Genomic DNA, 27,926 nt, shown 5'->3' on the forward strand with positions numbered 1-27,926 from the left:
GGGTATGGCATTGTGGATAACTGTTGCGCAATCTTGTTAACCATAATATTTAAAAAAAAAAAAATACTTTGATTTTCACTATGTAGTCCCTATCCTATGTGGGGAATTCAAATATTTTAAAATGTTACATTTGTTAATGTCCATTTTGATATTTGAATTAGGTTAAACACTCAGTATCAACACATACACACTAGGTGGCAGCAGTCCACGCAGCCTTTTTCATTTGCAGTCAACCAGGGTGGTTTATTGACAGTCTGCACGAGAATGAAGTGTTGTATCTTTTTTATTTTATTTCATTTCATCGTTGTGTATGATGTGTAACATATCTCTCCCTTTACCTCTCCTCTTACTGCATCACTGCAATCAAAACAAACTTAAAAACATTATATTATACAGTACCAGTCAAAAGTTTGGACACACCTTCTCATTCAATGGTTTTTCTTTATCTTTATCTTTATTTTGTTTCTACATTGTAGATTAATATTGAAGACATCCAAACTATGAAGGAACACATATGGAATTATGTGGTAAACAAACAAATGCTCAACAAACCAGAATATGTTTTATATTTTAGATTCTTCAAAGTAGTTGAATGAGGTGTGAACAAACCTTTGACTGGTACTGTATAACTGAGATATAAACTACATCATTGACTTTGTTTACCATCTATGTGTAAAGTGGCATCAGTATTCATCTGTATCCTTCTCTTATTGTCTCTTAAACTTATCACAGTTTTGTCCTTATTTTGTCCACTTTTATTTAATTGTTTTATTAATTATTATATATTTGTTTAGTGTATTTATTTGTGGTTTCTTTGGTTGTGGTAGTTTAAGACAGTTTCTTTTGCTTTCTGTTGAATTTTTTATACTTATATACAGTACCAGTCAAAAGTTTGGACATTGTAGTATTAATATTGAAGACATCCAAACTATGAAGGAACACATATGGAATTATGTGGCAAACAAACAAATGCTCAACAAACCAGAATATGTTTTATATTTTTACATTCTTCAAAGTAGTTGAATGAGAAGGTGTGTCCAAACTTTTGACTGGTACTGTACATCAGTCCTTTGCATCACAATCTATTAGGAACACATATGGAATGATGTGTGGTAAACAAACAAATGCTCAACAAACCAGAATACATTAATCAGTTGTAAACAGTAGACAGAAAAATTGAACTGCAAACTCTGTTTTGGTAAATATGCCCTGTTATATAGCATTATTCTGTGCTTTTTTCTTAAAATGAAATAACTACCCATTCAAAATAACTCACAAGGGTCTATATTAATAACATTACACTTCTTTTCCCCCCCTTAGATAACACTTAGTTTTGGACCATATAGTTGCCTCCTGTACAGTGAGCGTCACTCTCAGGTTCTGCAGCTAAACATGTAAAGAACAGTTAAGCAGAAAGATGCAGACTCATGTTGGACCTCCTATTCGCTGTGACGCAGCCAGAGAGTCGTGGCTGGAGCTGCTGCTCGCTTCCCACTGGCATTCAGGCTTTTGCGCTTCATGCTTCCACTGTCGCCCGGTATCTGGGCTCCTCCAGGGCTCCTCCAGGTGAACGCAGAGATCACACCCATCCAGCCGGTTTAAGGGGGGATGACTGAAAGAAGTTGTGTGATCCAGAAAACCCGGCGGTTCTGACGGCGCTGTTCCAAGAGGCGCAGCCCTCCAAAAAAAACAAAACCCAATATGATGTCTGCCATAGAGAGCGGTGCCCCCGTGTACCAACCTGCACAGCTGCTCAACTGGGTCTACATGTCTTTGCAAGACACTCAGAGCAGCAACTTTGACGCGTTCAAAGCCGAGTTGGACGCTTCACCTCTGGACATGAACATCTCCAAGCGCAGCGCAGCTGATCTGAGTGCCAACTATCTCAACAACTTCTTCCATCTGAGGAGTGAGGTAGAATTCATGTCATGTTACGTCACTGAAGTGATTTACACTTTGCATGGTAGTTTACAAACTTCATGCCTTGTTGCACACACTCATTAATCTTTTTTTCTAATGCTGCATGTCAAAAAGCTCTCTTCTAAGATGCATATTAAACACACATATTCACTCCAGGTTATTTGTGTTCCCCATACAGTAAACCTCACCTGCATGCCTTCATTGGGTCTCACTGTGGTTAGTGGGTAGGGCATGAATGTGTGTTTTGTACCCTGGTATAGTGCCTGAGTGTGTTCAGACTGTTCTGGTGTCAGTGTGCAGACGGAGGGGGAATGGCAGGTTGAGAAAGACCTCTCACAAGTTTAAAAAAAATGTTAGAGTTCACCCTGGCTGCGCTCTGCTTGGTCAGAGGAGTATGCTGTGCTCTCTCAGTAATGCTTGGTGCTGCTTATTTTAATACTGAAAATTAGGAAAAGTAAGTAAAATGGACATAAATCATTAAAAAGGGAGTTTTTGTTAATATACAGGCATAAAGATATCATAATTTGCTATACTTTTACTTAGAAAACCACTTTCTAACTATAAAAATGACACCAACACAAATACATTCTGTAACTGCTACATGCAAAAGACATGAAACGGTTTTATGTCTTATGCAGAACGTTACCAACACCAATGTGCATATGCATCTGATCACAATTCTCTTTCTGTGATGCCTTCAGAGTAAACAGCCAGTGTCTGCAAACTGTGCTTCATGTTTGCCCCTGCGGTGCCATAGCACCCGTCTCCTCCAGAGGCACAATGATGCTGATTGTGCCGTGCCAATAGAACAAGTTAGAAGAACGAATGACAAAGGCATTTTGTTCTGAAAGGAGGAAACGGACACTATTGGCCCACAGTGTAAATGCAGTAAAGGCAGCACATCTGCAGAATTTAAATAATGTCGGTTACTGTCGGAGACACAAACAGGAGAATCAATCAGGGTGATGGACTGCCATGCTGCCTGAATCTTTTATTGTGGAGTCACAACAATAATGTTTTTCTCTGACAGGCCTTGAACAACAACTTCTACAAGAGCTCCTCGCCCTACGGGTCCCTCAACAATATCGTGGACGGCCTGAGCTCTCTGGCGGACCATTTCTCAGACCTCTCCCTGTCCCCCGAGGCACGCAAACCCAGCAAAAGGCCGCCGCCCAACTACCTGTGCCACCTTTGCTTCAATAAAGGCCACTACATCAAAGATTGCCCTCAGGTGAGCCAGTCAGTAATGCTGTGTATCAGTCAGAGGCTGAAACTGCTGTGCAGTGTGGAGGCTGTTTGAGCTGTTTAATGCGTTTCAAAGAACATATTAGATGACAAATCATGGCGTGAAGTTTCCTCCTAGTTGTAGGTAGATTATTCACTGCTTTAAACAAAAGAATGGTATTAAAACTATAGATTCCATGTAAGAATATGATGTTTGCATTCTTTTTTTCAGTGTAAAATAGATCCCTCAGCACATATTTAAGTTAGATGTACCACCGCAGGTTGGTAATGAGCAGCAGATGCCAGATTGCATCTGGGAGCCGGCCTTTATGAAAGACGATAGGTTTCTCCGTGAAACTGGGCACGACCTCTACTCCAAACAGGAGAGAAATATTACCACTGCTTTATGTGCAGCTGCGGAGCCTCATTGATCATGTTCAGAGGGAAATGCCTGACATTTGTTAGGTGGAAATAATAAAATGGAAATAATCACATGACTGATGGACAGGATGTGTGCAAGTAGCGAGTAACAAAAAAGGAAGAAATTTAAATAGTTGGTAAACTTTCACTGGTCATTCATATAAAGGTATCTTATAAGATGTAATTGCTTTCTGTTGTGAGGCAAACAGAGGATCCGCTAGCGTGAAAGCTGCGCCATCATTCTATAGATAATAATACTTAGTGATATTCTGGCAGTCTAGTTTTAGTTCATTTGTGCCAGAGGTCTTAAGACATACTGCCCCACTAAATATGCCAAGTGAAGTTGTACAATGTTATTTAAAGTATCAAATGTCACAATAGGGGGGTAATGTTCAAAACATTAGACGTTGGTGCAATGGATCAGTTAGTTAGTTAGCTATAAGATTTCATATATTTTATCTACAACACAGTTATGATTTTGGGTTAAAACACTTTTTGCTTGCCAAAAGTTAAATGAGAGGATTTACCACTCTCACTTCTGAATGGTAAATATGTTGCTGAAACCAGAAGCATGTTAGCTTAGCTTAGCATAAAGACTGTAAACAGCTAGCCTGGCTCTGTTCAAAGACACGTAACCGTCCACAAAACCCAGTACAGCGGATTTTGTTACCTTTTGGACAGTCTTTGTCCTATGCTAAGCTTCTAAGCTATTTACTGTGCAGACGTGAGGGGGGGGCCATTCTTCTCATCTAACTCTCTGCAAGCAATTGAATACGTCCCAAAAGATTCCCTTTACTAAAAAGGAAGAGTAGGAAGAGACGTCTAACATCTCACTGCTGCCTTGGCCACATTTTGATCACTCTCCTGCTGAGCCTGGTCTATGAGAGCTTGTCACCTCCATCACTGGTGCAGTTCAACAGTGAAAGTAGAGGAATTTGAGGAATGTGGAGAAAATAATTTGCTGTGAGCTTAATGCTCTTAACATTTTCACATCTGTGCACACCTGGACGAACGCAATGAAAGTGTGTGTTATTGTCGGTTTGTTTGTTAGTTTTTAGAAATATGTCTGAAAAAATGTCTGAAAGAAACTCTTAACCACTTTACAACTTTACAACCAACACACTGCCACTTATTTTTGACTATATGTCAGTATTTAGGGCCTCTTTGCTGTATAAACTGACCAGAGGTAAACCGCTGTACATTTTTACACAGCATGTTTCATTCAAATGAAGAATAGAGAGGCATACATCAAAGCATTGTGAAATCAATTGTTTAAAAGCTGTTTTTTATGGAGTGGTATAAAACATCTTATAAGCAGCAGCAAGTTGTTTTTGGACTGTTTGTTGTGGGCGTCCATAGCTGACTGGTTTGCACTGGAGCTGCAGTGGACAGGAATCAAAGAATGTCACGGCTCAGTAAGATGAGAGAAGAAGCACACAGGAAGTGGGTGTGCGGGGCCTTTAACAGCCTCTCTCTGGGTGGAATGGGGCCCATGTCAACTCTAAAAAGTCTGCTTCTTTGATAAAGAAACACATGGTACCTCAGTGGAGGCCTTAGGTGATGAAAACTCATGAAAAGTGCCAGTTAAGGAGGAGCCCATGCATTTGAGTTGCAGCCATACTGAAAGGTATTACATATGCCATCCATGCTGTGCTCGGCATGAAAGTGGTAAACATCCTGTTGACAGCATAGTGGAGAGTTGGGTCACTCTAGCTTCACCAGAGGGTGAAGATGTCAAAGGATTACTCCGGGATATTTACAATTCTTCTTTGCAGCCACGCCCATTAAAATGTGCAAAATCTGGAAACCATTTCTGCCGGCTGGCTCTCTGCCGCTCTTGCTCTGCTTCAGAAAGATGATGTCAGATTTTATCATGTGTTGCTAATATTTCAGACCCGCAGCGATGATTGCGGGGCCGTTGTCATTACAAAAGGCCTCTTCAGTTAAACGCTCTTCTGAAGCTGTAACTAATGAACAAACTTCTTTTTGTTCTTGTCGGCTGGAATCTGAGGCATTTTTAGCTCTACAAATACAAACTGTTGGGACACTTTTGATTTCTTACTATCCAACTTGCCATTCACTTTGTGTCTTCATCTTTGAATCATCTATCATCTTCATCATTTTCATTACAAACCTGTTTCCATTTTCGATCAAATGTGTGTGCAAGTTTTACACCTTTCACCCTTTAACCCAGGGGTCACAGCATTTTATTGACCCTTCGCCAATTAAGTAGCTGAACCCGGTTACTGTAAAGAGAATACACTAGGGACAGTGTGCTGACAGTACATGGGTGTATGGTGGGAAGAGCTTGGGCTAAATAAGGAGTGCATTGTTTCTCCAGAGGGGCCATGGAACCAAAGGTCAGGAAGTCAGGCCGTATTGTTCGCTCAGCTCTGCTTGGCTGCAGTCATCTCCGTCTCGCTCCGTCTCCGTCTGTGCAGAGGAGCGGCTGTCGGACACTCGTTTAAAGGGCCAGACAGCAGCTGCCCAGAGATGTCTGTTTTTTGGAAACAGTGGGTAGCACAGGAAGTGGATGTATGTCCCCACAGTTAAAGTTTGATCTGGTCTGAATTGAAGGAAGAAGTCGGCCTTGATAATTACTTTGGAAAGAGGAACTCTTAAAAGTTGCAGAAGATGATTCATAGCCGGTTCGGTGTTGGGAGGCTGAAAATGTGTTGTTTGTACTTATACAAAGTGTTAATTTGTGAACTTTGAAAGGAGTCAGACTAACTATTTCCCCTACTTTCCAGTCTTTGTGCTAAGCTAAGCTAGTTGGAAGAATATGACAATGGTGTAAAAAAAACAACTTATTTTACTCTTCAATCAAGCATCAAGCGAATAAGCTTAAAATGTTACATTTCTTTCACATCAAATAATATTCAACGGGCCTCAGCACTTCCCGTTGGATTTATTTATCCATTATCAGGCAGGAAAACCTCCAGACTACATTTAGACTAACATCTTATCCACAAAACACCACAATATAAAAATAAATACTTGCAGGAGTCTTGAAAGGAATGGCTCAGCATTTTGGGAAATATGGATATTCACATACTTGCCAAGAGTTAGATGAGAAGATTGATATCACTCTCATATCAGTCCTTTAAATAAGGAGCAACGGCCAGGAAATGGCAAGCTTGGCTTAGCACAGAGACTGGAAACAGTCTGGCTATTAAAACCCTATATGTTGTTTTTTAATCCATTAAAAAGTTTAGAGAATCTTTTCTGCTGATATCTCTGTTCAAATAATGATAAAGACAAATAGTTTTGTTTTTGGATTGGAAATTGTACTTCAGGTGGAGCGATACAGATCATCGCTGAATGTGGAACTGGTGAATCTCAAGCAACACTGTCTGATTACTACTGCTTTGGTCCTTTTGTTTTCACTGGTGATAAACCTCTTATCTGTCCTCAGTATGCTGTCTGTTGCTTTTGGCAGGATCATCTGCTGAGGAGGATGAGCAAGATAGAGCAAACCGTGGTATTTGGGGTAGATAGACTGCTGCAGATAAACAGTGGCTGTCTTCTACTCAAAGCTAATGAACATACGGGAGAAGAATGCTGTAGAAGTCAGTTTGTACGTGGTCGCATGATTTCAAGAGAAATCACTTTTGTTATCCCGAGGAAATGTGGGAGAAATGTTATATCTCTCTCACTCTGTGGCTCCGAATATAATGTATCACATCTTTGGTTATACATTATTTGTACCTTGTTACATAAAAAAAATATATATATTATTATTATATATAAAAAAATATTGTATTATTTTAATTCAAAGTACATTTTTGACTTTGGAAACAGCAGTTTCAAAACCAATCTGACCTGGACCATTAAGTAGCTTTCAAACATGTTCTGAACCAGAAGTCAATGTTGAGTTATTTGTCATAACCTTAACTACAACCTTTAGATAACGCCAGTTCCTTAGTTATTTAACCCAAACCACGATCCCTTCCTAAACCAAACAAGTAGTGATGTTGCTTTATTGGATTCTTTTTCACACGAATTGCTAGCAAAAAGTCTACATTTGGTTGAGTAGAGGTTGGTATGAAGTGTATGAAGGTGCATGGCAATCTACTCTTCATCAGATGCTGTGAAATGCTGTTGTGCCTCCTTTTTTTATCAACTTCAAAATGTGACTGCAGAGTTGTATGCTCTTGTGTTATTGTGTACCAATTCCTGAACAGGACAATGCAATCAAGTCTCGCTCAGCTTTGCTCTGAACTGAAGTTGGGAATATTCTGCTGTTGTATTTCTTGTTTGTCTGCCAGGCCACCTGCCCCGTCACTCACCCTTTGTGAAACGTAACACCAGTTTACAGCTGTGTGACTGCAGCTCCGTCCAGACTCTGGATGGAGCAGAGTGTGTATTGGTCGATAATCCTCCTTCCGTGAAAGCAGCCCTGTGCGTGAAACTGATGCTGAGAAGAATAATGTCTGTGAATCTGCGTGTGAGGAAATCCCTCTGCATGCTCTGAACAATGGGATTGATGCAAGATTGAAAATCTGGGGAGCCATGTTGGAAAATAGAAAACCAATCATCTGCTGTGTGGCCTCCAGTTGTTTTTATCTAATCATATTTGTTTTGGAGAGGGGGAAGGTTAATCCATTCAGTATGTCAGATGTGCAAGATTTGCAGAAAGGCTGCGTGAAAGGATTACAGATTAATTTACAGTAACTGTGACTTAACTGTCAACATAATCTAATGTGTCTGTGAAAGTAATACTTCAGATAAAGACCGAGGCTGGATTTCCCGAATATTCTCGGTTACGCTTGCTTTTTGCCTCATGACAACTGTGACATTAAATCCAAATGAATCAATACAGTCTGAATAAATTCTGCATTATGTTTGAAGTGTATCATCAGGACTTTAGTTTCAAATATAAAGCAACAGTAGTATCCGTTGCATCATGACAAAGACAGCCTTCTGAGTCTCTTCACTTTAAAGTTCCAACCTATAGTCCACTTTGGCCACTTTCTTAACAAAGTTGAATTTCTTGGATGTAGGACAACAACGATTATTCAAGGTGACATCTTCAAATAGTTTCTTTTGTCCAACCCAACCCTCCAAACCCCAAAGATATTTATTTTACAGTGATATAAAACAGAGAAAAGCAGTAAATCTCCACCTTTCAAAAGCAGGATCCAGAGAATGTTTGGCATTAATGCCTCTTAAATAACCAAAAATTGAATGATTAGTGTTATCAATAACACAACCAATCTCCTCACATCTCTTTGGATGCAATACTAATGGTCTTCCATGAACAAAACTAGCTTTTCTGCTGCCCTGAAAGATGGCAAGTCATCAATTTGTTGCTTTAAAAGAATTTAAAAGACAATTTCACAAGTTAATGAAAAGTATCACTTAAGTCGACGCAGGAGTCTTTAAAACATAGGAGATCTATTGCTGTGGATTCCGGTCCAGGCAGTAATGTGTTGTTTTGCTTTGGTAACAGCTGGGCTTCTCCCTGATGCTGTGGGGGACTGATACAAATTAAACCCAGCGAGGGAGAGAGAGGGGGAGAGAGCACTGCGGGTTTGTTAGTGTGGAGTAATTGACCACATGGTATCCAACAGGCCTGGTGTTGCTGTGTTCTTCAGGATGAGCGTCTCATGGGGCAATGGAAGTGGGGGGAGAGAGGGAGAGAGAAAGGAGGAAGAGGAGGGGGAGGGGGTGGTGATGATTTGGAGTCATTCATTGTTTATCCTGATGGTTTCCAGATGATGGCAGGGGGAGGCAGCCAACCTACTGGGCCTCTCTCACCAGGCTGCAAAGACCGGGGCCAAGCTTATCTGCTACAGACTTAAAATCTGGCTTCGCATCGCTGTGAGCACTCTGAGGGTGGTTACAGTTACACAACTGGAGTTATGGCTTTTGGTTGGGATGAGTCGTAATGCACATAAATAAAAATGAATTTAACATCTATTTGTCTCAAACGAAATGGTTTCTCACAGATGGTTTGAGGCTGCAAAGATCTTCCATCAAAATCTGATTTAGAAGAACATGTGCTGCCTATTTGATTGTTAGCTGTGTGAAACGAAAAGTTAAAGCTTTAAGAAAATGTTAGTCCAAAAACAACATTTTTACCAAGACTAAAACATCATGCCATTTTGTTTTTAGACATGCTAGCAGCGTAGCTTCGGGGATGGCTATGTTGGTCGGTCCACCACTTTGGTCACATTGTGCCCTCTTTTTACTTCTCACTCAATCACTTGTTTCTTCTTCTCTGCTTCTTTGACTACTGAGCTGCTGTAACAATTGAAATTCCCCAGCGTGGGATCAATAAAGTTCCTATCTTATCTTATCTATTGGATGGATTTACGTGAAATTTGGGAATTACATTCTTGATTGAATACATTCTCCATTTTTTGCCACGGGACTGTTGCACCATTTTTGGTGAAATAGTGTTGTGATGGTATCATCAAATCATGCTACAGTTTTACAAAGTACCTCAAACAGCATTTTGGTAACAAGTAACAAATGTTTTATAGGCCTACTGTAGGTGTAAAATGTTATCATTTTGACTACTTTACGATTTTTTTCACAAATTAGCTATATTGTGATATAGACACAGTGCAGTGTCTTAGTTCCAATAATATTTATTTAATTAATAACTACCCAAATGTTTATTCAAGGCACACAATAAAAGTATTCTTAGGTGTGTTAAATAAACTGGTTGTGTCATGAGTGCAGAAGGCTTGATGATGGATTTGTGCTTTCACTCAAACTTTCCTGCTTTCCATAAAAGCATCCAGTCGGGTCATAAGTGTGATTTTCATTTACCGGTTGTGAGTGTCACATGTTTGATGAGACCGGTGGAAACTAGGGACTGTGCCGTGCCCTTTGCTGCCCTGTGGGCTCTGGACTTTAGGTAGAGTTTGTTTTGCTTGTTCTGCAGAATGAAAGCTGTTTCCTCCCTCAGGAAGATGATGCTCTGGCTGCTCTCCATGTAGGCACTCGGGAAACAGGGCTGCCATCAAAAGTGACCTCCCACAGTGCCTCATGGTGGCTAAATGATGCAAACACATACCTCAGAATGCTCCACCGTGGCCCTCACAGTCAGACCCTTGACTGTTGGAACCGTAAACATATTTTGTTAAACACATGTAGTCCGGGAAATGAATAAAATGATCTGTAAGAAGTTTTGAGCCTGACATATGTTCCTGCTGTGAAATCAAAACAAGATTTGACATGAACCCCTCTGGTGGTGCAGATTCGGTCTTAATTTTGACTTGCCCCACTTTCCAGCCGAGGTGCTTTTAATTTAAACCAGTCTTGTCGAGATGATTTCGTTGTGATGGGTTTGGGATTTTTGTCATGTTATACAAGTGCAGAGTTCATCTGGGTTTTATTTCCTCCCTGCTAGGATCTGTATGTCCTGATTGGTGAGTCGGAGCCAGCTGGGAGGGATGACTGAGAGCTTTAGGTATTTGTCCTATAGCAGGGAGGCCTCTCCCATTGGTCCCCCCACAGGCCGGGGCCTCCTTTACGTTCCCTTGGGAACACAGCTGGAGGGAGGGGGTTCATTTCTAATGGGAAAGAAGAGACTCCTTCTTTTTTCTCCAACAAGTTACTTCAGAGGGATTCAGAGCGTACATATAGCAGTTTCAACTATTTGCTATGTAAAGATAAAGTGGAGTACCTGAGCAGAGAATGAGGTTGTGTGTGTTGTTATCCGGGCTTCTCCTTGCTTTGTTTACATCATACACTCTATATAAGAAGTGGACGTAGTCACCGTGACGTCACCCATTGGTTTGTGGTCTTTAGAAGTCTGAAGTTTTTTGGCTGTCACCATCTTGGTCTTTAGCCGTTGCCATCTTTGCTTTTGGCATTTGAGGTTGCATCTAAAAACAACCAAATGCTGAAGTAGACATTTTTTTTTTGAACTAACTGAAAACACTGTGAAAGGGTCAAGGTTTTAAGGAAAACTGACAACTACCAGAACGGAGAAAGACGAGATGATTTTCTTTGCGAATCCTTGTTAATCTGACAGACAAAATCTTTTATCATCTATTATACTCTAAATGGGACCATGATTTACATAATGAACATCATTCCATTGATGAAGACTTGAAAATAACGATTTAGACTTATGCTTACTGAGGTGATGTCTTTTGCAGCCATATGCCGCCCCCTGCTGGCTATTAGAAATAATGCAAGTTTAAGGCACTTACACATTGGCCCTTAAGACAATTTTACATTGTGACATTGTAACACCTCAGATTCAGTATCCAGTTCTCTTCATACATTCATGTTTTGACCCCATGGATGAGGAAGATCGCTGGAAGATCGAGGCAATTTTATACTCGGACAGACAAACTTTTTTATCTTCATGCGCTTGTGAACAACTTACATAGGAATGAATGTGTGCTATCTAACGCTGCATCCAGTTCTCTTTAGAACTCCATGGGTTGACATATCACGAATCATACTCTGCCTCTGATTGGCCTCATATTCTTACCATAGCCTTAACCAATGCATTCACCTTACCAATCCAACCAAAAAAGCCAACAAGAACTAGCCAATCAGAGGCAGAGTAGGGCGGGTCATGCCTAAGCTTTAGCAGGATTTGGTAAAATTGTTGGCTGGCTGCCCATGCTTTTAGCGCATGTTAGTGCATGTCAGTGCATGTGATCGAGCCTCATTGGCAGTCGTTGCATTGCCCTGCCCTGCCACCTCAGGCAAACACCGTTAGCTCTGTCAGCACTTACGTCATAGTTTACACCGTTAGCGCTCTTTGCAGTGTTCGCTACGAGCCGCCTGCTCAGCATCGCCATGTTGAGAGCCTGTGAGAGGCCATAGAAATACTCTCAATCTCACATTTAGCATTTTTTTAAGCATGAATATATTCCAACTTTGACAACAAACTATTTAAATGTTTTCAGTTTTTCTTCTACAGAATTTTCTACAGGTTCTTCTAAATGTATACACTGTCATTCTCTAGTTAAGTTAAGATGAGAATGTCCCTTTGTTATATATGTGGCTCACTCTTCCAGGACGGCCTTAATTAAGCATTAAAGCGAATGAGCTCCTTAACTTCTTTTGACAGAAACCATAAATAATCGTCTCATTCCTGAGACAAACCCACTCCATAAACTCGGTTCTCCTGACCACCAACAGGGCTGCTATCACTTCCCGTTCCAATCACGCAGAGTTTTGAATTGGCTGCCGTCCAAAGAAAACAAATAGGTCAGTCAGTCTCCCTGATTTAACGGTGGTGAGAGGAAAAAGCCAAAATGTTTGCAAAGCTGTCGAGGTTTACATGTTGAGAAATGTCTCATTTGAAGCTGTAGAAAGCTTGAAGTGGGTTGCAAAAGCTCAGTAATGTAAAAATTGTTCCCTGCTGTGTCTTTCTGTTCAGGCTCGACCCAAAGGTGAAGGCCTGACCCCGTACCAGGGAAAGAAGAGGTGTTTCGGTGAATATAAATGCCCTAAATGCAAGAGGAAGTGGATGAGCGGGAACTCCTGGGCCAACATGGGACAAGAATGTATCAAATGCCACATCAACGTTTACCCTCATAAGCAGGTAAAACTACATCCGACCTACATATACGTCCTAAGCACAGAAGGAAGCAGCTAACTAGGATGGCTGCTTGGTAGCTGAGGGGCCCCCAAGATGAAGTCTTACTCAATAAGTTTGTAATGGGTCCTGCTCTCTGTTTTCAGTTGAATTCTCTAAGGGAAACACAGCCTCACTGCAATCAAAATGCAGAAAACCAATTTGTGACTGTGTGTTCTTATATTTCTTTGTAGTTTGACCCTTGGGGCCAAGAGCTGTGTTTTTTCTATGGGCCAAACTAAGCAGTTTAGAAATCACATCCTGTGTAACTGTAGTAAGGTCATACTGCTGCAGGTCAAATGTTTTCATCTGTATTTTAACCTTTGATTATATCACTATCGTATGATAATACAAGACTTGTAGATTAATCTTTAACCAATTTAATGAAATATCTTGCAGTTATCAGTTACTTATTGCAGTGTTAACATACTCTGTCCCTGTTATCAAGTTAATCTGATGGCCAAAAGAACCAGTGGTTAGTTTTTGGTGCAGTTAGTTCTACAATGTGACAATTTATGTTTAAAGCGTAATTATTAACCAAATGATTATCAAAGTGTACTTAAGAATTAAGAGGTCGTGCAGCTTTGATACAAACTCTAGAAGTGACCACATGGCCATAGCCAAAAATTGAGGACATGAGTCAAAACTCCCCCAGCAAAGAAATGTATCCATCAAAAAAGAACATTTAAATATTCATTGAAGTGTTTAAATATGAAATACAATTTCTGTCAATTTTAGCTCGCCTCATGATGTTGTACACATCAGTTTTAAAGAACTTTATGTGCTGTCAAGAATAGAAGTCAGTTGAAAAAACACTTTGCTTTCATGTACTTTTCTTGTTGTTGCAAGAAACAGACACATTTAAAAAAAACAATCCTTAAACATTGATAAAACCAAGGTTACGTCCTCAGTGTTGTCTCTGTGACTTTTAAGGGTTTCACTTACTGCTCTAACTGTGATAAGTTATTCCCTGTTTCTTTGTTCCAGCGACCTCTGGAGAAACCGGACGGGTTAGATGTGTCGGACCAGAGCAAGGAGCATCCACAGCACCTGTGTGAAAAATGCAAAGACCTCGGCTACTACTGCCGCCGCGTGCAATAAATACACTCTACTCGCCTTACGTACTCCTCCAAAGCTTTATAAAAAAAAAAGGGATATATATTATATTTTATTTACATGATAATTTACTTTATTGGACTTAATCTATCTAACGGTTTTATTCTTATGACTCTCTCTTTGACACTGTGACTCTCGTTATAAGAAGCTCTTCTTTTTTTTTAAGGTATATCTCCATGGAGTCGAGTACTTTATATTTGCTGGGTTCTTGTTCTTTACTCAGTTATCATTATGTGAATTTCATTATGTTCATTCGAAGTCTTAACTATGAATCTTACCTAAACTGTGAATAAAAAAAAAAGTTCTGTGTCTGTTTTCACTCATGTCTAACATGTTGGAACATAAGTTTCCAGATGAAGAAGATTCTCTTTTACATGTTTGTATATTCTAGAAATAACTTAAATGTAATGATGTTTCTGTATAAAATATGCAACAAGTTTTTACTAAGTAGCATATGCAGTATTAGTGTGTATCTGCATTATTATTATCTGTATTATCAGTACTGGAGGGTACATCATTTTTGAATATATTTTGAAGCCATTACTGTTTTTTGGATTATTACCCTTTGTGAAGGAATATATTAGCCAACTAACATTTATTCTTTATAGGTATGTGTCTATAGGAAGTTTGTCATTCCAACTATTAAAACAATGCAATATGGTAGAAATGTTTAGTTTTCTGAAAAATAGAATAAATTACAGCAGTTCTATTTTAGCAACCAGTGCTTAGAAAGTCTCACCAAAGTGCTTTTTATGGGTCAGAGGTCGTAATGTCTCGTATGTGAAATGATGAGAAAAGGAGTACACATCTGAACGTATCAAAGATCATGAAGGAATAAGTGGAAGGTTGCATGTGCATGTTGATTAAGAGGCTCTTTGTATTTCAATGAAAGTGTGATGATAAATGAAAATGGAACAGAAACTCTGACTTATAACTGTTAAAGATGTGTGAAACACCATTTATTGTGCCTTAATTCGAATGATCCCTTGATCTCTTAAAATGTTTTCGTATTAAAAAAAAAGGTATTTAAACTTGTTCCTGGTTTCTTTCAGAGCATTGTTTTTAATAAATCCATGTGTCAGTGTGGATTAGGGCAGATGAAATGGTGAAGTCCACACAGGGCCTTATAGCTGACATCATGTTTTCAACATTAGCTGATCCAGATGTTACGCATTTTTAGCTCCACACAACATAAAACAATATAATCTCCACCTCTCCTAATATTTTTCCAGCATCTGGTTAAATTTTATTATTGCGAAACATAATCATATTTGGCCTCATATAGTGAAGCTGGCAGAACAAAATGCCAAGCAGCTGACCCCCCCCAAAATAAACATTTCCCTTTGCAGAGGCAATTAGAGCTGACATTTTTAAACCTCTATTTTTCTGGAAAGATGTCAGCAGAATAAATACTTACTGGAATAAGATCATTAGTCAACTGAGGCTGATGAGGAAAACAGAAGGAGGCGGGAAAAACGACACAGATAGCATTCCTCAGCGAGTGATGAAACATTGGCCTCCCCCCAATAAGCAGACACACCTTTGACTCAAAACAGCTTTTTCAAAGCATTTTGTAATACTTTGACATCTAAGATCATGTAGTATAAAAACAGATGGAAAAAAACAAACTCACATATTTAGAAAAAAAAAAGACTTTATTTTTTGCAGGACTAATGCCTCTTTTCCAAACCCGTTTCACTGCATGTTCAAGTCTTAATATCGCTCCTCAAATACAATAGAATTATTGTATTCAAAAATACAAGTTCACATTTTCAACCATTTCACAGATAAGTGTGTTAGCTGTGCTCCCTGAACAAAGACCAACACAGAAAGTGTCAGGCTCAATTGCAGCACTGTGGACCATGACTGAGGAAAGTACCTCTTTCACTCTCATTGAAATTACAGCAGGAGATGAGACATGGAGCGTGTCCACAGCTCAGAGTCTACTCCAGCTCTCCGCAGTCTGCGACAGTGATCCTCTTGGAGGTTCGCCCAGATCGAGATCCGAAAGTCTCCACTTTCTTGATCACGTCCAGTCCCTCCGTCACGCTGCCAAAGACAACGTGCTTGCCATCCAGCCTAAATGAAGACAGCAAGAGGGTTATTATCGCGGCCCCGGACCGTGAGGCAATCCCTGGTGCACCCAGCAGAGTTCGACTCCTGGCTTTTCGTTGGGCAATGCCACTATTTCTGCAATGATTTTTCTATTTTAGGTTGTTATTTAAATCCGTGCGGATCCTTTTTTTGCCGTTGTTTCAAAGCATTATAAGAATTCACAAAAACATCTGATGCAGCATTTTAACAATAACCGGACAATACTAAATACACATTTAAAAAAAGTTGCTTTAAGTAAAGCCTCCCAAACGCAGCTGAAATGTAAAGTTGGATGATTTACCAACGTTTCTAAATAATCTACAATTTAAAAAAATACACGTTTGGTGTGGCTGAGGTGAGCGAGGGACCTCTGACAACTTCCTTATACCTGGGCTATAAATATTGTGGTGGTGAATTTGAGTTTTATATTATGATCCTCGGGAAGCAAAAAGACACTAAAAGTAGATGCTCTTTGTCCGTGTTGTGTGAGACTCTTACACACTGCCACCCCAAAGCACTCACAATATTCTGGCAAAATCCTTGGTTATGTGATTTTGTTTGTTATGTTTTCTTTTGTATTATTATTATTTTTAAGCCATTTTAAGTTTAAATGATCTGTACTTGTATATTGACGCTTTTAAAAACTGTTCTGTTAAACCGCTAAAATTAGCAGATAAAAGTTATTTGGTGAAACTGACAAAAAAAGGAGAATAAATTGCACATTATAATATTGATGCATCTAATTTTGTTCACTTTAGCTCATTGCACAGGGTCTGTACTTTTCCAGACAGATTTGTACATTTGTCAGACTTTATAAGACCAATAACTGTGAAATGTAAGAGAACAACTGCAGTATTTTTTACCCTCATAATGTAGTGTTTGTCAGCACATACCATTCTGTTTTACTGGTGCAGATGAAGAACTGGGATCCGTTGGTGTTGGGTCCAGCGTTGGCCATAGACAAAATGCCTACAATGCAGCAATTAAAAAGTTATTACTTTAAAATGGTCATGCATTTAGATTAAACCCAAAAACATGTCACATTAAGAAAAGTACTGGTGTAAATAATATAATGAAAGACAGCTGGATTTCATTTAGCGGCTTCAGTTTCGGGGTCCTGGTAGTGTGCATCGCTATCTCACTGTAAAAATGACTTTAATATAATAAAGCCATTGTTAATGTTATTTGTCTGCTTTTCCTTCAATGAAGAAAAGAAAAAGGAAAAAAAAAAAAAAAAAATATATATATATATATATATAATAATAATACTAATAATAATAATAATGACATAATGTCTGCTGTGAAAAGGTTCATTAAGAGAAACATATTTCCTCATCATCTCAAACTTCACTAAGTTAATTTCCAAACCGATCACTTAAATTTGTTTAATTCTGCCACCTGGTGGTGACAACGAGTAAGACAAACCATGTGACAATGAGGAACTTTAGGCATCATGTTTATTTACACTAAATAATATTTTGAGATGCCCTCTCTCTCGCAAAGGTATAATAGGGGCACCCACATGGCTTTCAGATTATTCTAAACATCTTTGTTTGATTTTGGCTCATAATAATACTATTATATTTATCAGCCTTGTTTCCAATACTTTACTGTAGAAAAGCCTCCCTGAAAAAAAAACCCAGCTTATCTGTCTGTGACAAATATTGCAGCTTCTCAAGTGTGACGTTTAATGCTTTTGCATCGTATCCCAATTTGCAGTCAAGTCTTATTCTTCTCTGTAGTGATTAAGTCGACTGTCTTAAAGCTGCGGTTTGTGCAGTCCTGTCCTGTTTGTTACTGAGTTGTAAATTTAGATGTCTGGAATACAGACTGATTTTCCCTGAATGAATGACTGAAAACAGGAAGTTAATTCTGCAAAAATTCCTTAATGTACAAAGAGACAGATGATTACCGGGTCCAGTGTGCTTCAGCTTGAAGTTCTCATCTGGAAACTTCCATCCATAGATAGACTTGCCTCCAGTTCCATTGTGGTTAGTGAAATCTCCACCCTTGGAAAAGAAAAAGACATATCTCCGTCACTGCACTGCAACAGCTGTAACGCTCGACAACAAAGGGGGACACAAAGGAAAAAGGGAGCAGCCTACCTGGCACATGAACTCAGGGATCACCCTGTGGAAAGTGGATCCCTTGTAGCCGAAGCCTTTCTCCCCTGTGCAAAGGACTCTGAAGTTCTCTGCAACAAAGATTTCTGTCAAATTTTCTCTCCGACGTTTCAAACAGGTCAGTGGCTTCAAGTAAAACGCCGGATCACCAGGGGATCCCAGCAAAAAAATCTAACCTGAATGTGCGACCGACTTCTACAAACAAGTCATTTCTTGTTTTGTTTTTTCCCTTTTTTACGGCTGAGTATTGAAACGCTAAGTTTTGAATATCTGGCAAAACTCAGTGTCCCACATTTAAAACCTTACTTCACTAAAAGTATCATCACTAAAATGTATTTTAAATATCAAAAGTAAAAGCACTCAGTATGCAGTAATACGATCCCTCTCAGTATTATCAGTACTATAATATGTAATGTTATTGGATCAATATAAGTGATGCAATAATGCGTGCGTTGCATTTTACTGCTTAAGTTGGTGAAGGTTACACTAACATGAGCTCATTTATATATCGTTGGCTGGTTTAATCTACAGCAAAGCATCACACTCTGTAAGATCATTATGTTTGTAGCGTTGCCGTCCTGTTAGAACCACACATCTCATATAACTAAATTTGTCATGAACTCAGGATAAAAGCCCTGTTTTCAGCTTTTAGAGAAATAAATTCTTCCAAATACTCCCAAAAGTTACTGCACTAATATTTTCTGCAGAGCACGCATTGCCTCAAATTCACTCAGGCAGATCAATGATGAGCAGAAACAGAATGTAAAAGTTTAACTAATATAAAAGACAGCATATAGGTCTGCCCTGGTGTCCTGCCTAGGAATATTGACTTTGTGCAATACTATAACTATTCAGTTTGTTGTGCTGTGGCACATGAGGTAGAGCGCTTGTCCCGTAACCACAAGGTTGGTGGTTCAAACCCCTCTACCGGCAACATGCCGAGGTGTCCTTGAGCAAGACACCCAACCCCAAGTTGCTCCCCGGGCGCTTCATTGCAGCCCACTGCTCCTCCGGGATGGGTTAAATGCAGAGAAATAATTTCCCCATTGTGGGACTAATAAAGGCTTAATTATTATTATTATTATAAGATTTTTTATTTTTTTTTTAGTTATTGTGGATTTTTTATTTTTCTTACTTACTTACTTATTTAAAATACTTGTTTGTTTATTCAACTATGTACCTTGTTTGCACTATATCTATGCTGCTGTAATCCTGTACATTTCCCCTCTGCAGGACTAATAAAGGGTTATCTTATCTTATCTTATGTTATATAGGCAACAGGCTAAGATAAGATAAGATAAGATAAGATAATAATCCTTTATTAGTCCCGCAGCGGGGAAATTTGCAGGCTTACAGCAGCATAGAGTAAAGTGCACACAAGAGACATAGTAAAGAAAGACAAGATAAAAAAAAAAAAAAAAAAAAAAAAAAAAAAAGTATTATAAATAAGCAATAAAAACAGTAGAAAAACACAATAACTGAAATATAATATTTACAGACAGAAAAAAACTATTTTAACTATTATTGCACAGTGTTTTTATTGTCATTGTTATTAACAAATGTGTGTCATTTTACAAGTGGGGTTTTAAATAGTTTGTTAAGCTTAAGAAGTAGCAAAATGTTCTCTACCAATAAAAAAATTAAAAAAAACACTTAATTGTCCAGGTGATCAGACTGAAGCTGTCAGAAGCAGTGGAGTGGATAGTGGAGCTGCATGAGTAAAGGACGTGTATTTACCTGCTGTCTTTGGCACAACTTCTGCATTGAGCTGCAAAGAAAAAAAAAAAACACATGTTTTTTTTTTGCCTCAGGTTAGAACTCTGTGAACATTTTGTTCTGTGCAAAACTTCAAAAACACAATGTTTTCTTAATAATTACAATGCACACGTTCAATGTTGTCCTCTCACCTCGAAGGTTACCCTCCCCAGAGGCTCGTTGTCTGCAGCAATGTCAAAGTACACCGTGGGGTTCTTGTTGGCGGCTGCAGGCCCGCTGCTGTACATGCGTGCGGCGGTGAACGCCAGAGAACATAACTTTATCCTGTTGGCTAAAAACACCATTTTTCCAGGCTAATTAGGAGGTTTATTAGCTCCTTTGGGTCGTCAATGAGCAAGCGTGTCCACGCTGATATAAGAGGAGACGACGGGAGGAAGTTTCTCTTACAACACAGGAAGCAAAGCCGATTGAAAACTCGCGAGATTACATGTGATCATGTGTCACCAGTTTCAAACCCTTTAGATTTGGAGAAGTACCATCAATGTACAAGTAGCACAAGACTAAAAACATATACAGTACCAGTCAAAGGTTTGGACACACCTTCAATGTTTTTTCTTTATTTTTTATAATAAAATAAAATAAATAATCATAATGCAGAGTGGCTATTGTCAGTGTTATACCATTGGATCATTGTTAATCGTGTATTTATACAGTACCAGTCAAAAGTTTGGACACACCTTCAATGTTTTTTCTTTATTTTTATTTTTTTCTACATTGTAGATTAATATTGAAGACATCCAAACTATGAAGGAACACATATGGAATTATGTGGTAAACAAACAAATGCTCAACAAACCAGAATATGTTTTATATTTTACATTCTTCAAAGTAGTTGAATGAGAAGGTGTGTCCAAACTTTTGACTGGTACTGTATATATATATATTTATATATATTCTACTTTACAACAACAACAGTGGTAAAACATTTTTTTTACTAAAGCAAAAGAAGCGATATCACAGTTTAAAAATTGCAAGTAAAAGCCCTGCATTCCAGATTTAAAAATAATATCAGAAGTATTTGCTACAAATCTTAGTAAAAGTAGCTTATCAAAAGTAATAAATAATCATAATGCAGAGTGGCTATTGTCAGTGTTATACCATTGGATCATTGTTAATCGTGTTTTATACAGTACATCAAAAGTTTGGATCATTGTTTTTCTTTAATAATAAAATATTTATACAGTACCAGTGTTAAAATCATTGTTTGGACACATTTAAAAATTGCAATGTTTTTTAAAAATTATCAGAAGTATTTGCTACAAATCTTAGTAAAAGTAGCTTATCAAAAGTAATAAATAATCATAATGCAGAGTGGCTATTGTCAGTGTTATACCATTGGATCATTGTTAATCGTGTATTTATACAGTACCAGTCAAAAGTTTGGACACACCTTCTCATTCAATGGTTTTTCTTTATTTTTATTTTTTTCTACATTGTAGATTAATATTGAAGACATCCAAACTATGAAGGAACACATATGGAATTATGTGGCAAACAAACAAATGCTCAACAAACCAGAATATGTTTTATATTTTAGATTCTTCAAAGTAGTTGAATGAGAATGTGTCCAAACTTTTGACTGGTACTGTATATACCTATATGAATGTATTTAATAACATTAAAAAAAGACTCACAAAGTTAAATCACATATGATATCATATCATTGGTGCAAATGGAGCTTCCTTTTTTTAATTTGCAGACCTTTAGGTTTGGAACCAACGGACTAAACTTCCTAACTGCATATAAAGTAGAGTAAAACTAGCTCCACCTCGAGCAGCTGCAACAGTAAACAGACATCAATGCATCAGTATTAACTATATTAATTATTATAATACTGGTCATATTACTGATCACCACCTCAGAATCATTCCAATGAGCCAGTTTACAAACCTTGTTTCCCTTATTCTGTGATGCTAATGAATGTGGGCTTCTATTATTTCCACATAAAGGACAAGCTGGCCTAAAGCTACATTAATAAAACTTGATACCCATAATTAACACCTTCTGCTTGCATAAACAGCCTGTGGGAGTTAGGCAGATGTAAATCCTCAGACTATGATGCAAGGGCACAAAAGACAGGACCACAGTGACACACAGGTATCATCTGAATACATATTTATTAGATAAATATTAGGTTGTCACATCATCTAACTACATACAGTTCTGCAAGACTAAAAATCACAATTAGTTCCTTTTATTTTCTGACCAGTTTAGAATATGAAATGATTGTACATACAATGTACACAATAGAGACAATGGCCACATTGCATGAATCACCTTAGATTGTATGATTTTTCCAACTGCTCATGATATCAAAAAATTGTACAAACTATGGATTTGGTTACAATCTTCTGGACACGTCCCTCCCACCGCCATCCTCCCACCCCTCTGAACGATTTTCTTTGTAACCTTTTTTTTTATACCTTTTTTAGTTTAGCACCTCAAGAGTATGCAGGTGACAGACTAGAACACTTAGGCTAATATTACATGTAAAACATAGCTGTCCCAGTTCCCATAACAAAAGAGGTCAAAGTATATTACATAGGGGGAACAAAATGCTGAGAGATACCCACAGACACTAACTTACAAGTTTCATTTTCCATATTCAGCCACTTCCAGTAGAGGGGTTGCAAGCTTTTTATTATTCTGAAGAAACAATGCACATTCCCAGGGAAAATGAATACATTTCTGTTCACATGTCTCTATATTCATTTACATATATACAGGCATCCTTGGGACGTTTGATCTAGCCTTGCCCTAAACATCCTTTTCCAGGCCAGAATGATGAACGTGCCCTTCCTCTCTGTATTTTTTTTTTCATTTTTATTCTCATTTTTAAAAAATATTTTCCCCCAGAGAAATGGCCTTTTATTGTGATTGTGCAACTACAGATTTGAGGTGCTGCCTTATACACCAAATTGGCTCACTTGAAAGTGAGTACAAGTTGTGAAATGATGATGACGTCCATGGGATTGATTGAAAGTTTCAATTCTGATAGTAAAATTTGAAAATGTGGCAGTGTATTGTTAAAAGATGGATTTTTCTTGATTTGATGTCTCTTTGTGACATAAATATGAAACAACATGTCAATGTGCTGAACTGGAACAAATAATATTTCTTAAATGACGCTTAAAATAATGTTTACAAAGAACCAGGGTGGTTAAATCAGCACAATGCTACAGTTGAAAGAAATTGGATTTCTAGCCTTACAGATTAATAAGAAAAACCGGTACAAAATAATTTAACAAAAAAAAGGGAATAAAAATGTATATGGTCTCATGCTTTTAAAAAAGCCAGATTTTCTATAACAAAAATATAAACAATATCATGGATTTCTTTAAAATATGGTTGTGATACCACTGTGTATTGACAATAAGCAACAATTATGATATTCACATAGCTCACTAATTACACTGAAAGCCAGCTGATACCACATGTTTTTTTAAACCGTTACTGTTTAGTATCACTGATAAAATGTTAACATAACTTCATGAATAGACGACATTTTCAATCAAATACATCGGAGCGTAAAAGAATATATTGCGTCAAACCGCACTTGGCATCTGAAAACTGAAATGATGCTACACAATCACTGTGAGCTGATGTATGGAAGGGGGGGGCCACTTAAAAATGGGACACCTGTCTATAAATGACAGGCGTGAGACAGAGTGCACTGGGAGGAAAGTGACTAGATAGCACGGTGACCTGCAGGAAATAGCTTATGAGACATTTGGACAGGCCTCCCCACAGAAAAGGAGGCGAGACAGCTGTCGTATGCTGGTTACAAACAAAGTCAGTGGTTAGATGGGAGTCTGGGAGCGTACGTTATTAGGTCGGACGACTAATGATCAAAGGACAAACATTATCAAGATGATACAAAAATATTCACAATGATATTTACAGTACAATAGCATATTTTTTTTAAAAATAATACATTTGCATACTGAACAGCACTCTTCTCAAAAAGTGAAATTGAAAACAAATGTGGCAAAAGGTCTGCACCCAATACTGCTTTAAAAACCACTTCTTGAACAGCAGTGATGGATAAACTGTATTTTTCCTCCCCTATATCTTTGAAATCAATATTTCCTCTCATCACACTAATAGAAACACACACACACACACACACACATCTCACACTCACCCATGCACACACTCGCAGTCTTACACAGGACCAGGCAAACACAAAACCTCTCCATTCTCATCCCTCTAACTTTGGTGATGTAGAGCAGTTTCCCAACAGATTCATGGATAGTTTAATTATGCAGCAACAAAAACAAGAAAACAAACAAACATAATACAGTATATCCAGCAAATACATGATAAATGTATTGCTGATATCAGCATTATCCCTTCAATGTTAGTGTTAAATAAATTCTACTAAATCTGAGAGAAATCAAAAAACAAACGTACAAACAAAAAAAGAGCCGTGAAAAAAGCAACTGATAAAAACCACACTATCTTTTTTTTTTATAACCACTTGGAACAGCACTAGACAAGGGCTTGGCACACATGCACTTTGTAGACTACTTTAACAGCACATCATTTAACAGGGAGGGAGATGCAACGTTGCAAAAATGCTGACACGAGCAGACAGCATGGAAGGAGTCATAGCAGGAAGCAATAAACGCAGAAGGATCTTTACAGGAACCCAGAATCTTTCATATTGTACCTTTCCAATAAAATCCCTCCTCTGCACAGGAGGATGATAACTATACAATATGAAAAAGTACAGGTATAGTTTTCTTGCTGTGCAATATAAACTTCTTCTCTGTCTCAGCACTCAACTCTCCGGACTGAAAAGCAGGTATGCCTCTTTTTGACAAAAATATGTATGTATCACAATTGTAGAGAAAGCGGAAGCCGATCATTCCCAAAAATCTTTTTAAAATGTTGAGCAAAAACTTACTTAAAAAACATTTTTGTAAAGGACGGACGTAGGCTGAACGAACAGATTTTTTCTTTTCCTTCGTAAAGACAGATTTTTCTTTTTTGCATTGCCGAAATCTCTTGTGCTTTTAAATGATGTGTGGTGGACAAAACAGTGCGTCTAACCAGACCAGTCAGGGAATGGAGGTGTGACACCAGGAAGCTGTGGCCTCTCAGTTTGGAATAACAATATGGACATAGCGCACGCTGGCCAGATAGCACAGGTTTTTAACAGCTATTTTTCTTGTATTATACATTGAACTCCTTTTCCTTCTTAAAGGAAACAAAACATGAATTAAAAAAAAAAAAATCCTACAACACGTTCCTAATGTGCACACAAACACACCTGTGTGTGGCGTAAAAAAATCAACAGAGTACAGCTGCACAGTTCAAAAAGTATAGCCAGGGGCGGGCCGCAATCCGCCTTGTCTTGGAGTTTTTAACCTCTTACAGTCAATCTGTGCTGGCCAATGAAAACTGTACAAGAGGAAGAAGAGAAAGGGAGTGCATCTTTGTGTTTATCAAGTACTGAGCGACCGCCCTGGGCTCTCGGGCAAACTGCAGGCAGTCAGAAAAGTTTATTTGTGTCTGAACTGCCTCAGTTGTTTTCGAAGAGCGATAGAAGGTCGTCGTTGCTATTGCTGGGGAGGTCTGGTGGATCTAGGTACGACAACAGCTCATCTGGATTAGCAAGCTCTGGAAGAAGCTGTGAAGAAGGAGAGATGGTTTGGTTAGTCATTGAAGTAAACACAGATTATTTAAGGCTGAAATGTTCTGTTGCACGTCTGGACTCACGTCTAAAGATGGCTCGGGCATGTCCGACCCCGCCTGGCTGTCCAAACTGTTGGAGGGGTTGAAGGACAGGTCGCTGTGGGGATGGTTGTTGGGGCCCGACGGCTGTTGTTGCTGTTGTTGCTGCTGAGGAGGTGGAGCTTGTCGTGACGGCTGAGGAGGCCCGCTGTGGTGTAGCTGCTGTCCTGATTGGCTCCCAGGGTGTGGAGATGGATGTAAGCTCTGCAGAGGACCATGCGACTGGTCATTGCCTGCAGAGTGAGGTATCTGTAGAGAGAAGGGGGAATCTTCAGACTAACCAATACTTATTTTAATTAAGGATGAATCTGTCTTATTTCTTTTTTTTTTTACATTTTTTTAATTGCAAGACAAAAGACAATTTATAAACAGTACAACTAGAGGACGACAAGATCGTCTTATTTCTAATGGTTTCGTCAAAATCACAAGAGAAAAGATGACATCTTCAAATTGCTTGACTTGAGTGTGAATCCAAAATAGATTCCATTGTGCAGAATTTTAGCTAATAAACACGTCTCAATTTTAAATGAATGTCAATGCTAATTGTGCATGGTAATTAACTTTAAAAACTTTTCAGGTGTCTCAGTGTGCTTGTTTTGTGTGTATCTGCTCTTTGTGCCAAATCAAGTCACCTGAAGAATTTAACACTCACACTTGATTTATACAGCATACAAAGAAAGAGTTAACAGATAAACAACGATGAAAAACAGAGAGAAACAGTGAAATATGCAGAAGAAATGTGATAAAAAGACAAAAAGAGGTTGAAATGCAGAGTCGATTAACTAAACTCACTGAGTCAGGCATGTTGTGTGAGAGTGGCTTGTCTTGAGTCATCAGGCTGTTGGGCATGTCGGGTGGGTGAGACAGCTGGGGACCGTGCATGAAATCGTTCATCGACGTACCACCAGGCGTTCCGTGAGGGAAGTCAAAGTTCCCGTGGCCCTGGTAACTGTTGCCTAGCACACAAAAAAAAAACAACATTAAATTATTTTATGCTACTTTGTTAGCATAAAAAATAGATATTTAGCAACTATCCAACAACTAGGAGATGTCTACTGAGGCACTTGAGGTTTACTGACTTTGTATCCTACCTTGACTGCTGTATTCACTGTTGCCCCCTTGCTGAGACGACAACAACGGGTACGGTGACGGTCCGGGGCCGAGCTGAGCTATCATCTCCATCACATTGGGCATGATCATCTGGCTGGGGCTCATAGTCTTAAACCTCTTGGCCAGCGGTCCATCTGGATCCTCCTTGATGTGGATATCAGATTTAATAGCCACCGGCCGCCAACTACATGTCGGGTCAATGGTCACCTCCTCAAACTCCGAGCTGGTGGAATACAGATGAAGTGGTTAAGACACAAGCAAACGAAGAGAAATACACTATATGCACTACAAATTTGTTACCAGCTTACTTTTGAATTGCGTTCAAGATTCCCCACATGTACTGGTCCACTTCGAGTCCCTCTAACAACGCGGTTTTACTGAGGGGAGAAACGAGACGGGGCTTAAAACGCTGAGAGAGCAAAATTACGTGGATTACAGTCAAAAGGGCATATACAGTTATGTATTCAAGCAGGATAAACTTACTTGCATACAGGACATCGCCATGTCCCCCTCTCACAGTTGAGTTGTAAATATGATTCCAAATCAAAACACTGCAAGGGCAAGAAAAAAAGTCACACTTGTTAGCCAGTGCATTATTTCCAAATCCTTCTTTCCATGTGTTGTTTGACCCTCAGTGTTTGTTAATTCCTGCAGTGCAGTACCTGAACGTGTTTGCAGTCATGGCCTCTTGCTGGAAGCTGTATTCGCCGGAAGGTGATTGGACATTTGAGGGAAACCTTAATGGCCGTCTGCTCCACGCCGTCCTCTCCGTTGAGCGTTGCGTTCCCTGATGATGCTGCTACGCTGCTGAAGTTCCTCTTAACTTTGAGGCAGCAGGAAAGAGAAAT

The 27,926-nt window shown here is 38.8% G+C and overlaps 3 protein-coding genes across 4 annotated transcripts in view; 1 reads left to right on the forward strand and 2 right to left on the reverse strand.

Moving 5' to 3' along the window:
- The first annotated feature begins 1,526 nt into the window (after positions 1–1,526).
- On the forward strand, positions 1,527–15,216 carry LOC129091635 (zinc finger CCHC domain-containing protein 24-like). The gene is made up of 4 exons (XM_054599325.1): positions 1,527–1,914; positions 2,951–3,151; positions 12,923–13,087; positions 14,108–15,216. The coding sequence occupies exons 1-4, from the start codon at positions 1,702–1,704 to the stop codon at positions 14,219–14,221; spliced, it is 693 nt and encodes a 230-aa protein (XP_054455300.1). The 5' UTR covers positions 1,527–1,701; the 3' UTR covers positions 14,222–15,216.
- A 656-nt stretch (positions 15,217–15,872) lies between these two features.
- ppifb (peptidylprolyl isomerase Fb) lies at positions 15,873–20,631 on the reverse strand. The gene is made up of 6 exons (XM_054599563.1): positions 20,361–20,631; positions 20,191–20,221; positions 18,436–18,524; positions 18,243–18,339; positions 17,224–17,299; positions 15,873–16,315 (listed from the first exon to the last, which is right to left on the reverse strand). The coding sequence occupies exons 1-6, from the start codon at positions 20,511–20,513 to the stop codon at positions 16,180–16,182; spliced, it is 582 nt and encodes a 193-aa protein (XP_054455538.1). The 5' UTR covers positions 20,514–20,631; the 3' UTR covers positions 15,873–16,179.
- A 4,364-nt stretch (positions 20,632–24,995) lies between these two features.
- Positions 24,996–27,926, reverse strand: part of LOC129091083 (zinc finger MIZ domain-containing protein 1-like) — a 105,173-nt gene continuing 102,242 nt past the window's right edge. For both annotated transcript variants that reach the window (XM_054598541.1, XM_054598540.1), the window contains exons 17-23: positions 27,741–27,901; positions 27,562–27,629; positions 27,387–27,455; positions 27,060–27,301; positions 26,761–26,924; positions 25,954–26,217; positions 24,996–25,864 (exon numbers count right to left, since the gene is read on the reverse strand). In XM_054598541.1, coding sequence (XP_054454516.1) covers positions 25,757–25,864; positions 25,954–26,217; positions 26,761–26,924; positions 27,060–27,301; positions 27,387–27,455; positions 27,562–27,629; positions 27,741–27,901 — 1,076 coding nt within the window. In that variant the 3' untranslated portion in view covers positions 24,996–25,756. The remainder of the gene's footprint in view (positions 25,865–25,953; positions 26,218–26,760; positions 26,925–27,059; positions 27,302–27,386; positions 27,456–27,561; positions 27,630–27,740; positions 27,902–27,926) is intronic.

The sequence above is a fragment of the Anoplopoma fimbria genome, chromosome 5 (assembly GCF_027596085.1).
Source record: "Anoplopoma fimbria isolate UVic2021 breed Golden Eagle Sablefish chromosome 5, Afim_UVic_2022, whole genome shotgun sequence".
Lineage (NCBI taxonomy): Eukaryota > Metazoa > Chordata > Actinopteri > Perciformes > Anoplopomatidae > Anoplopoma > Anoplopoma fimbria.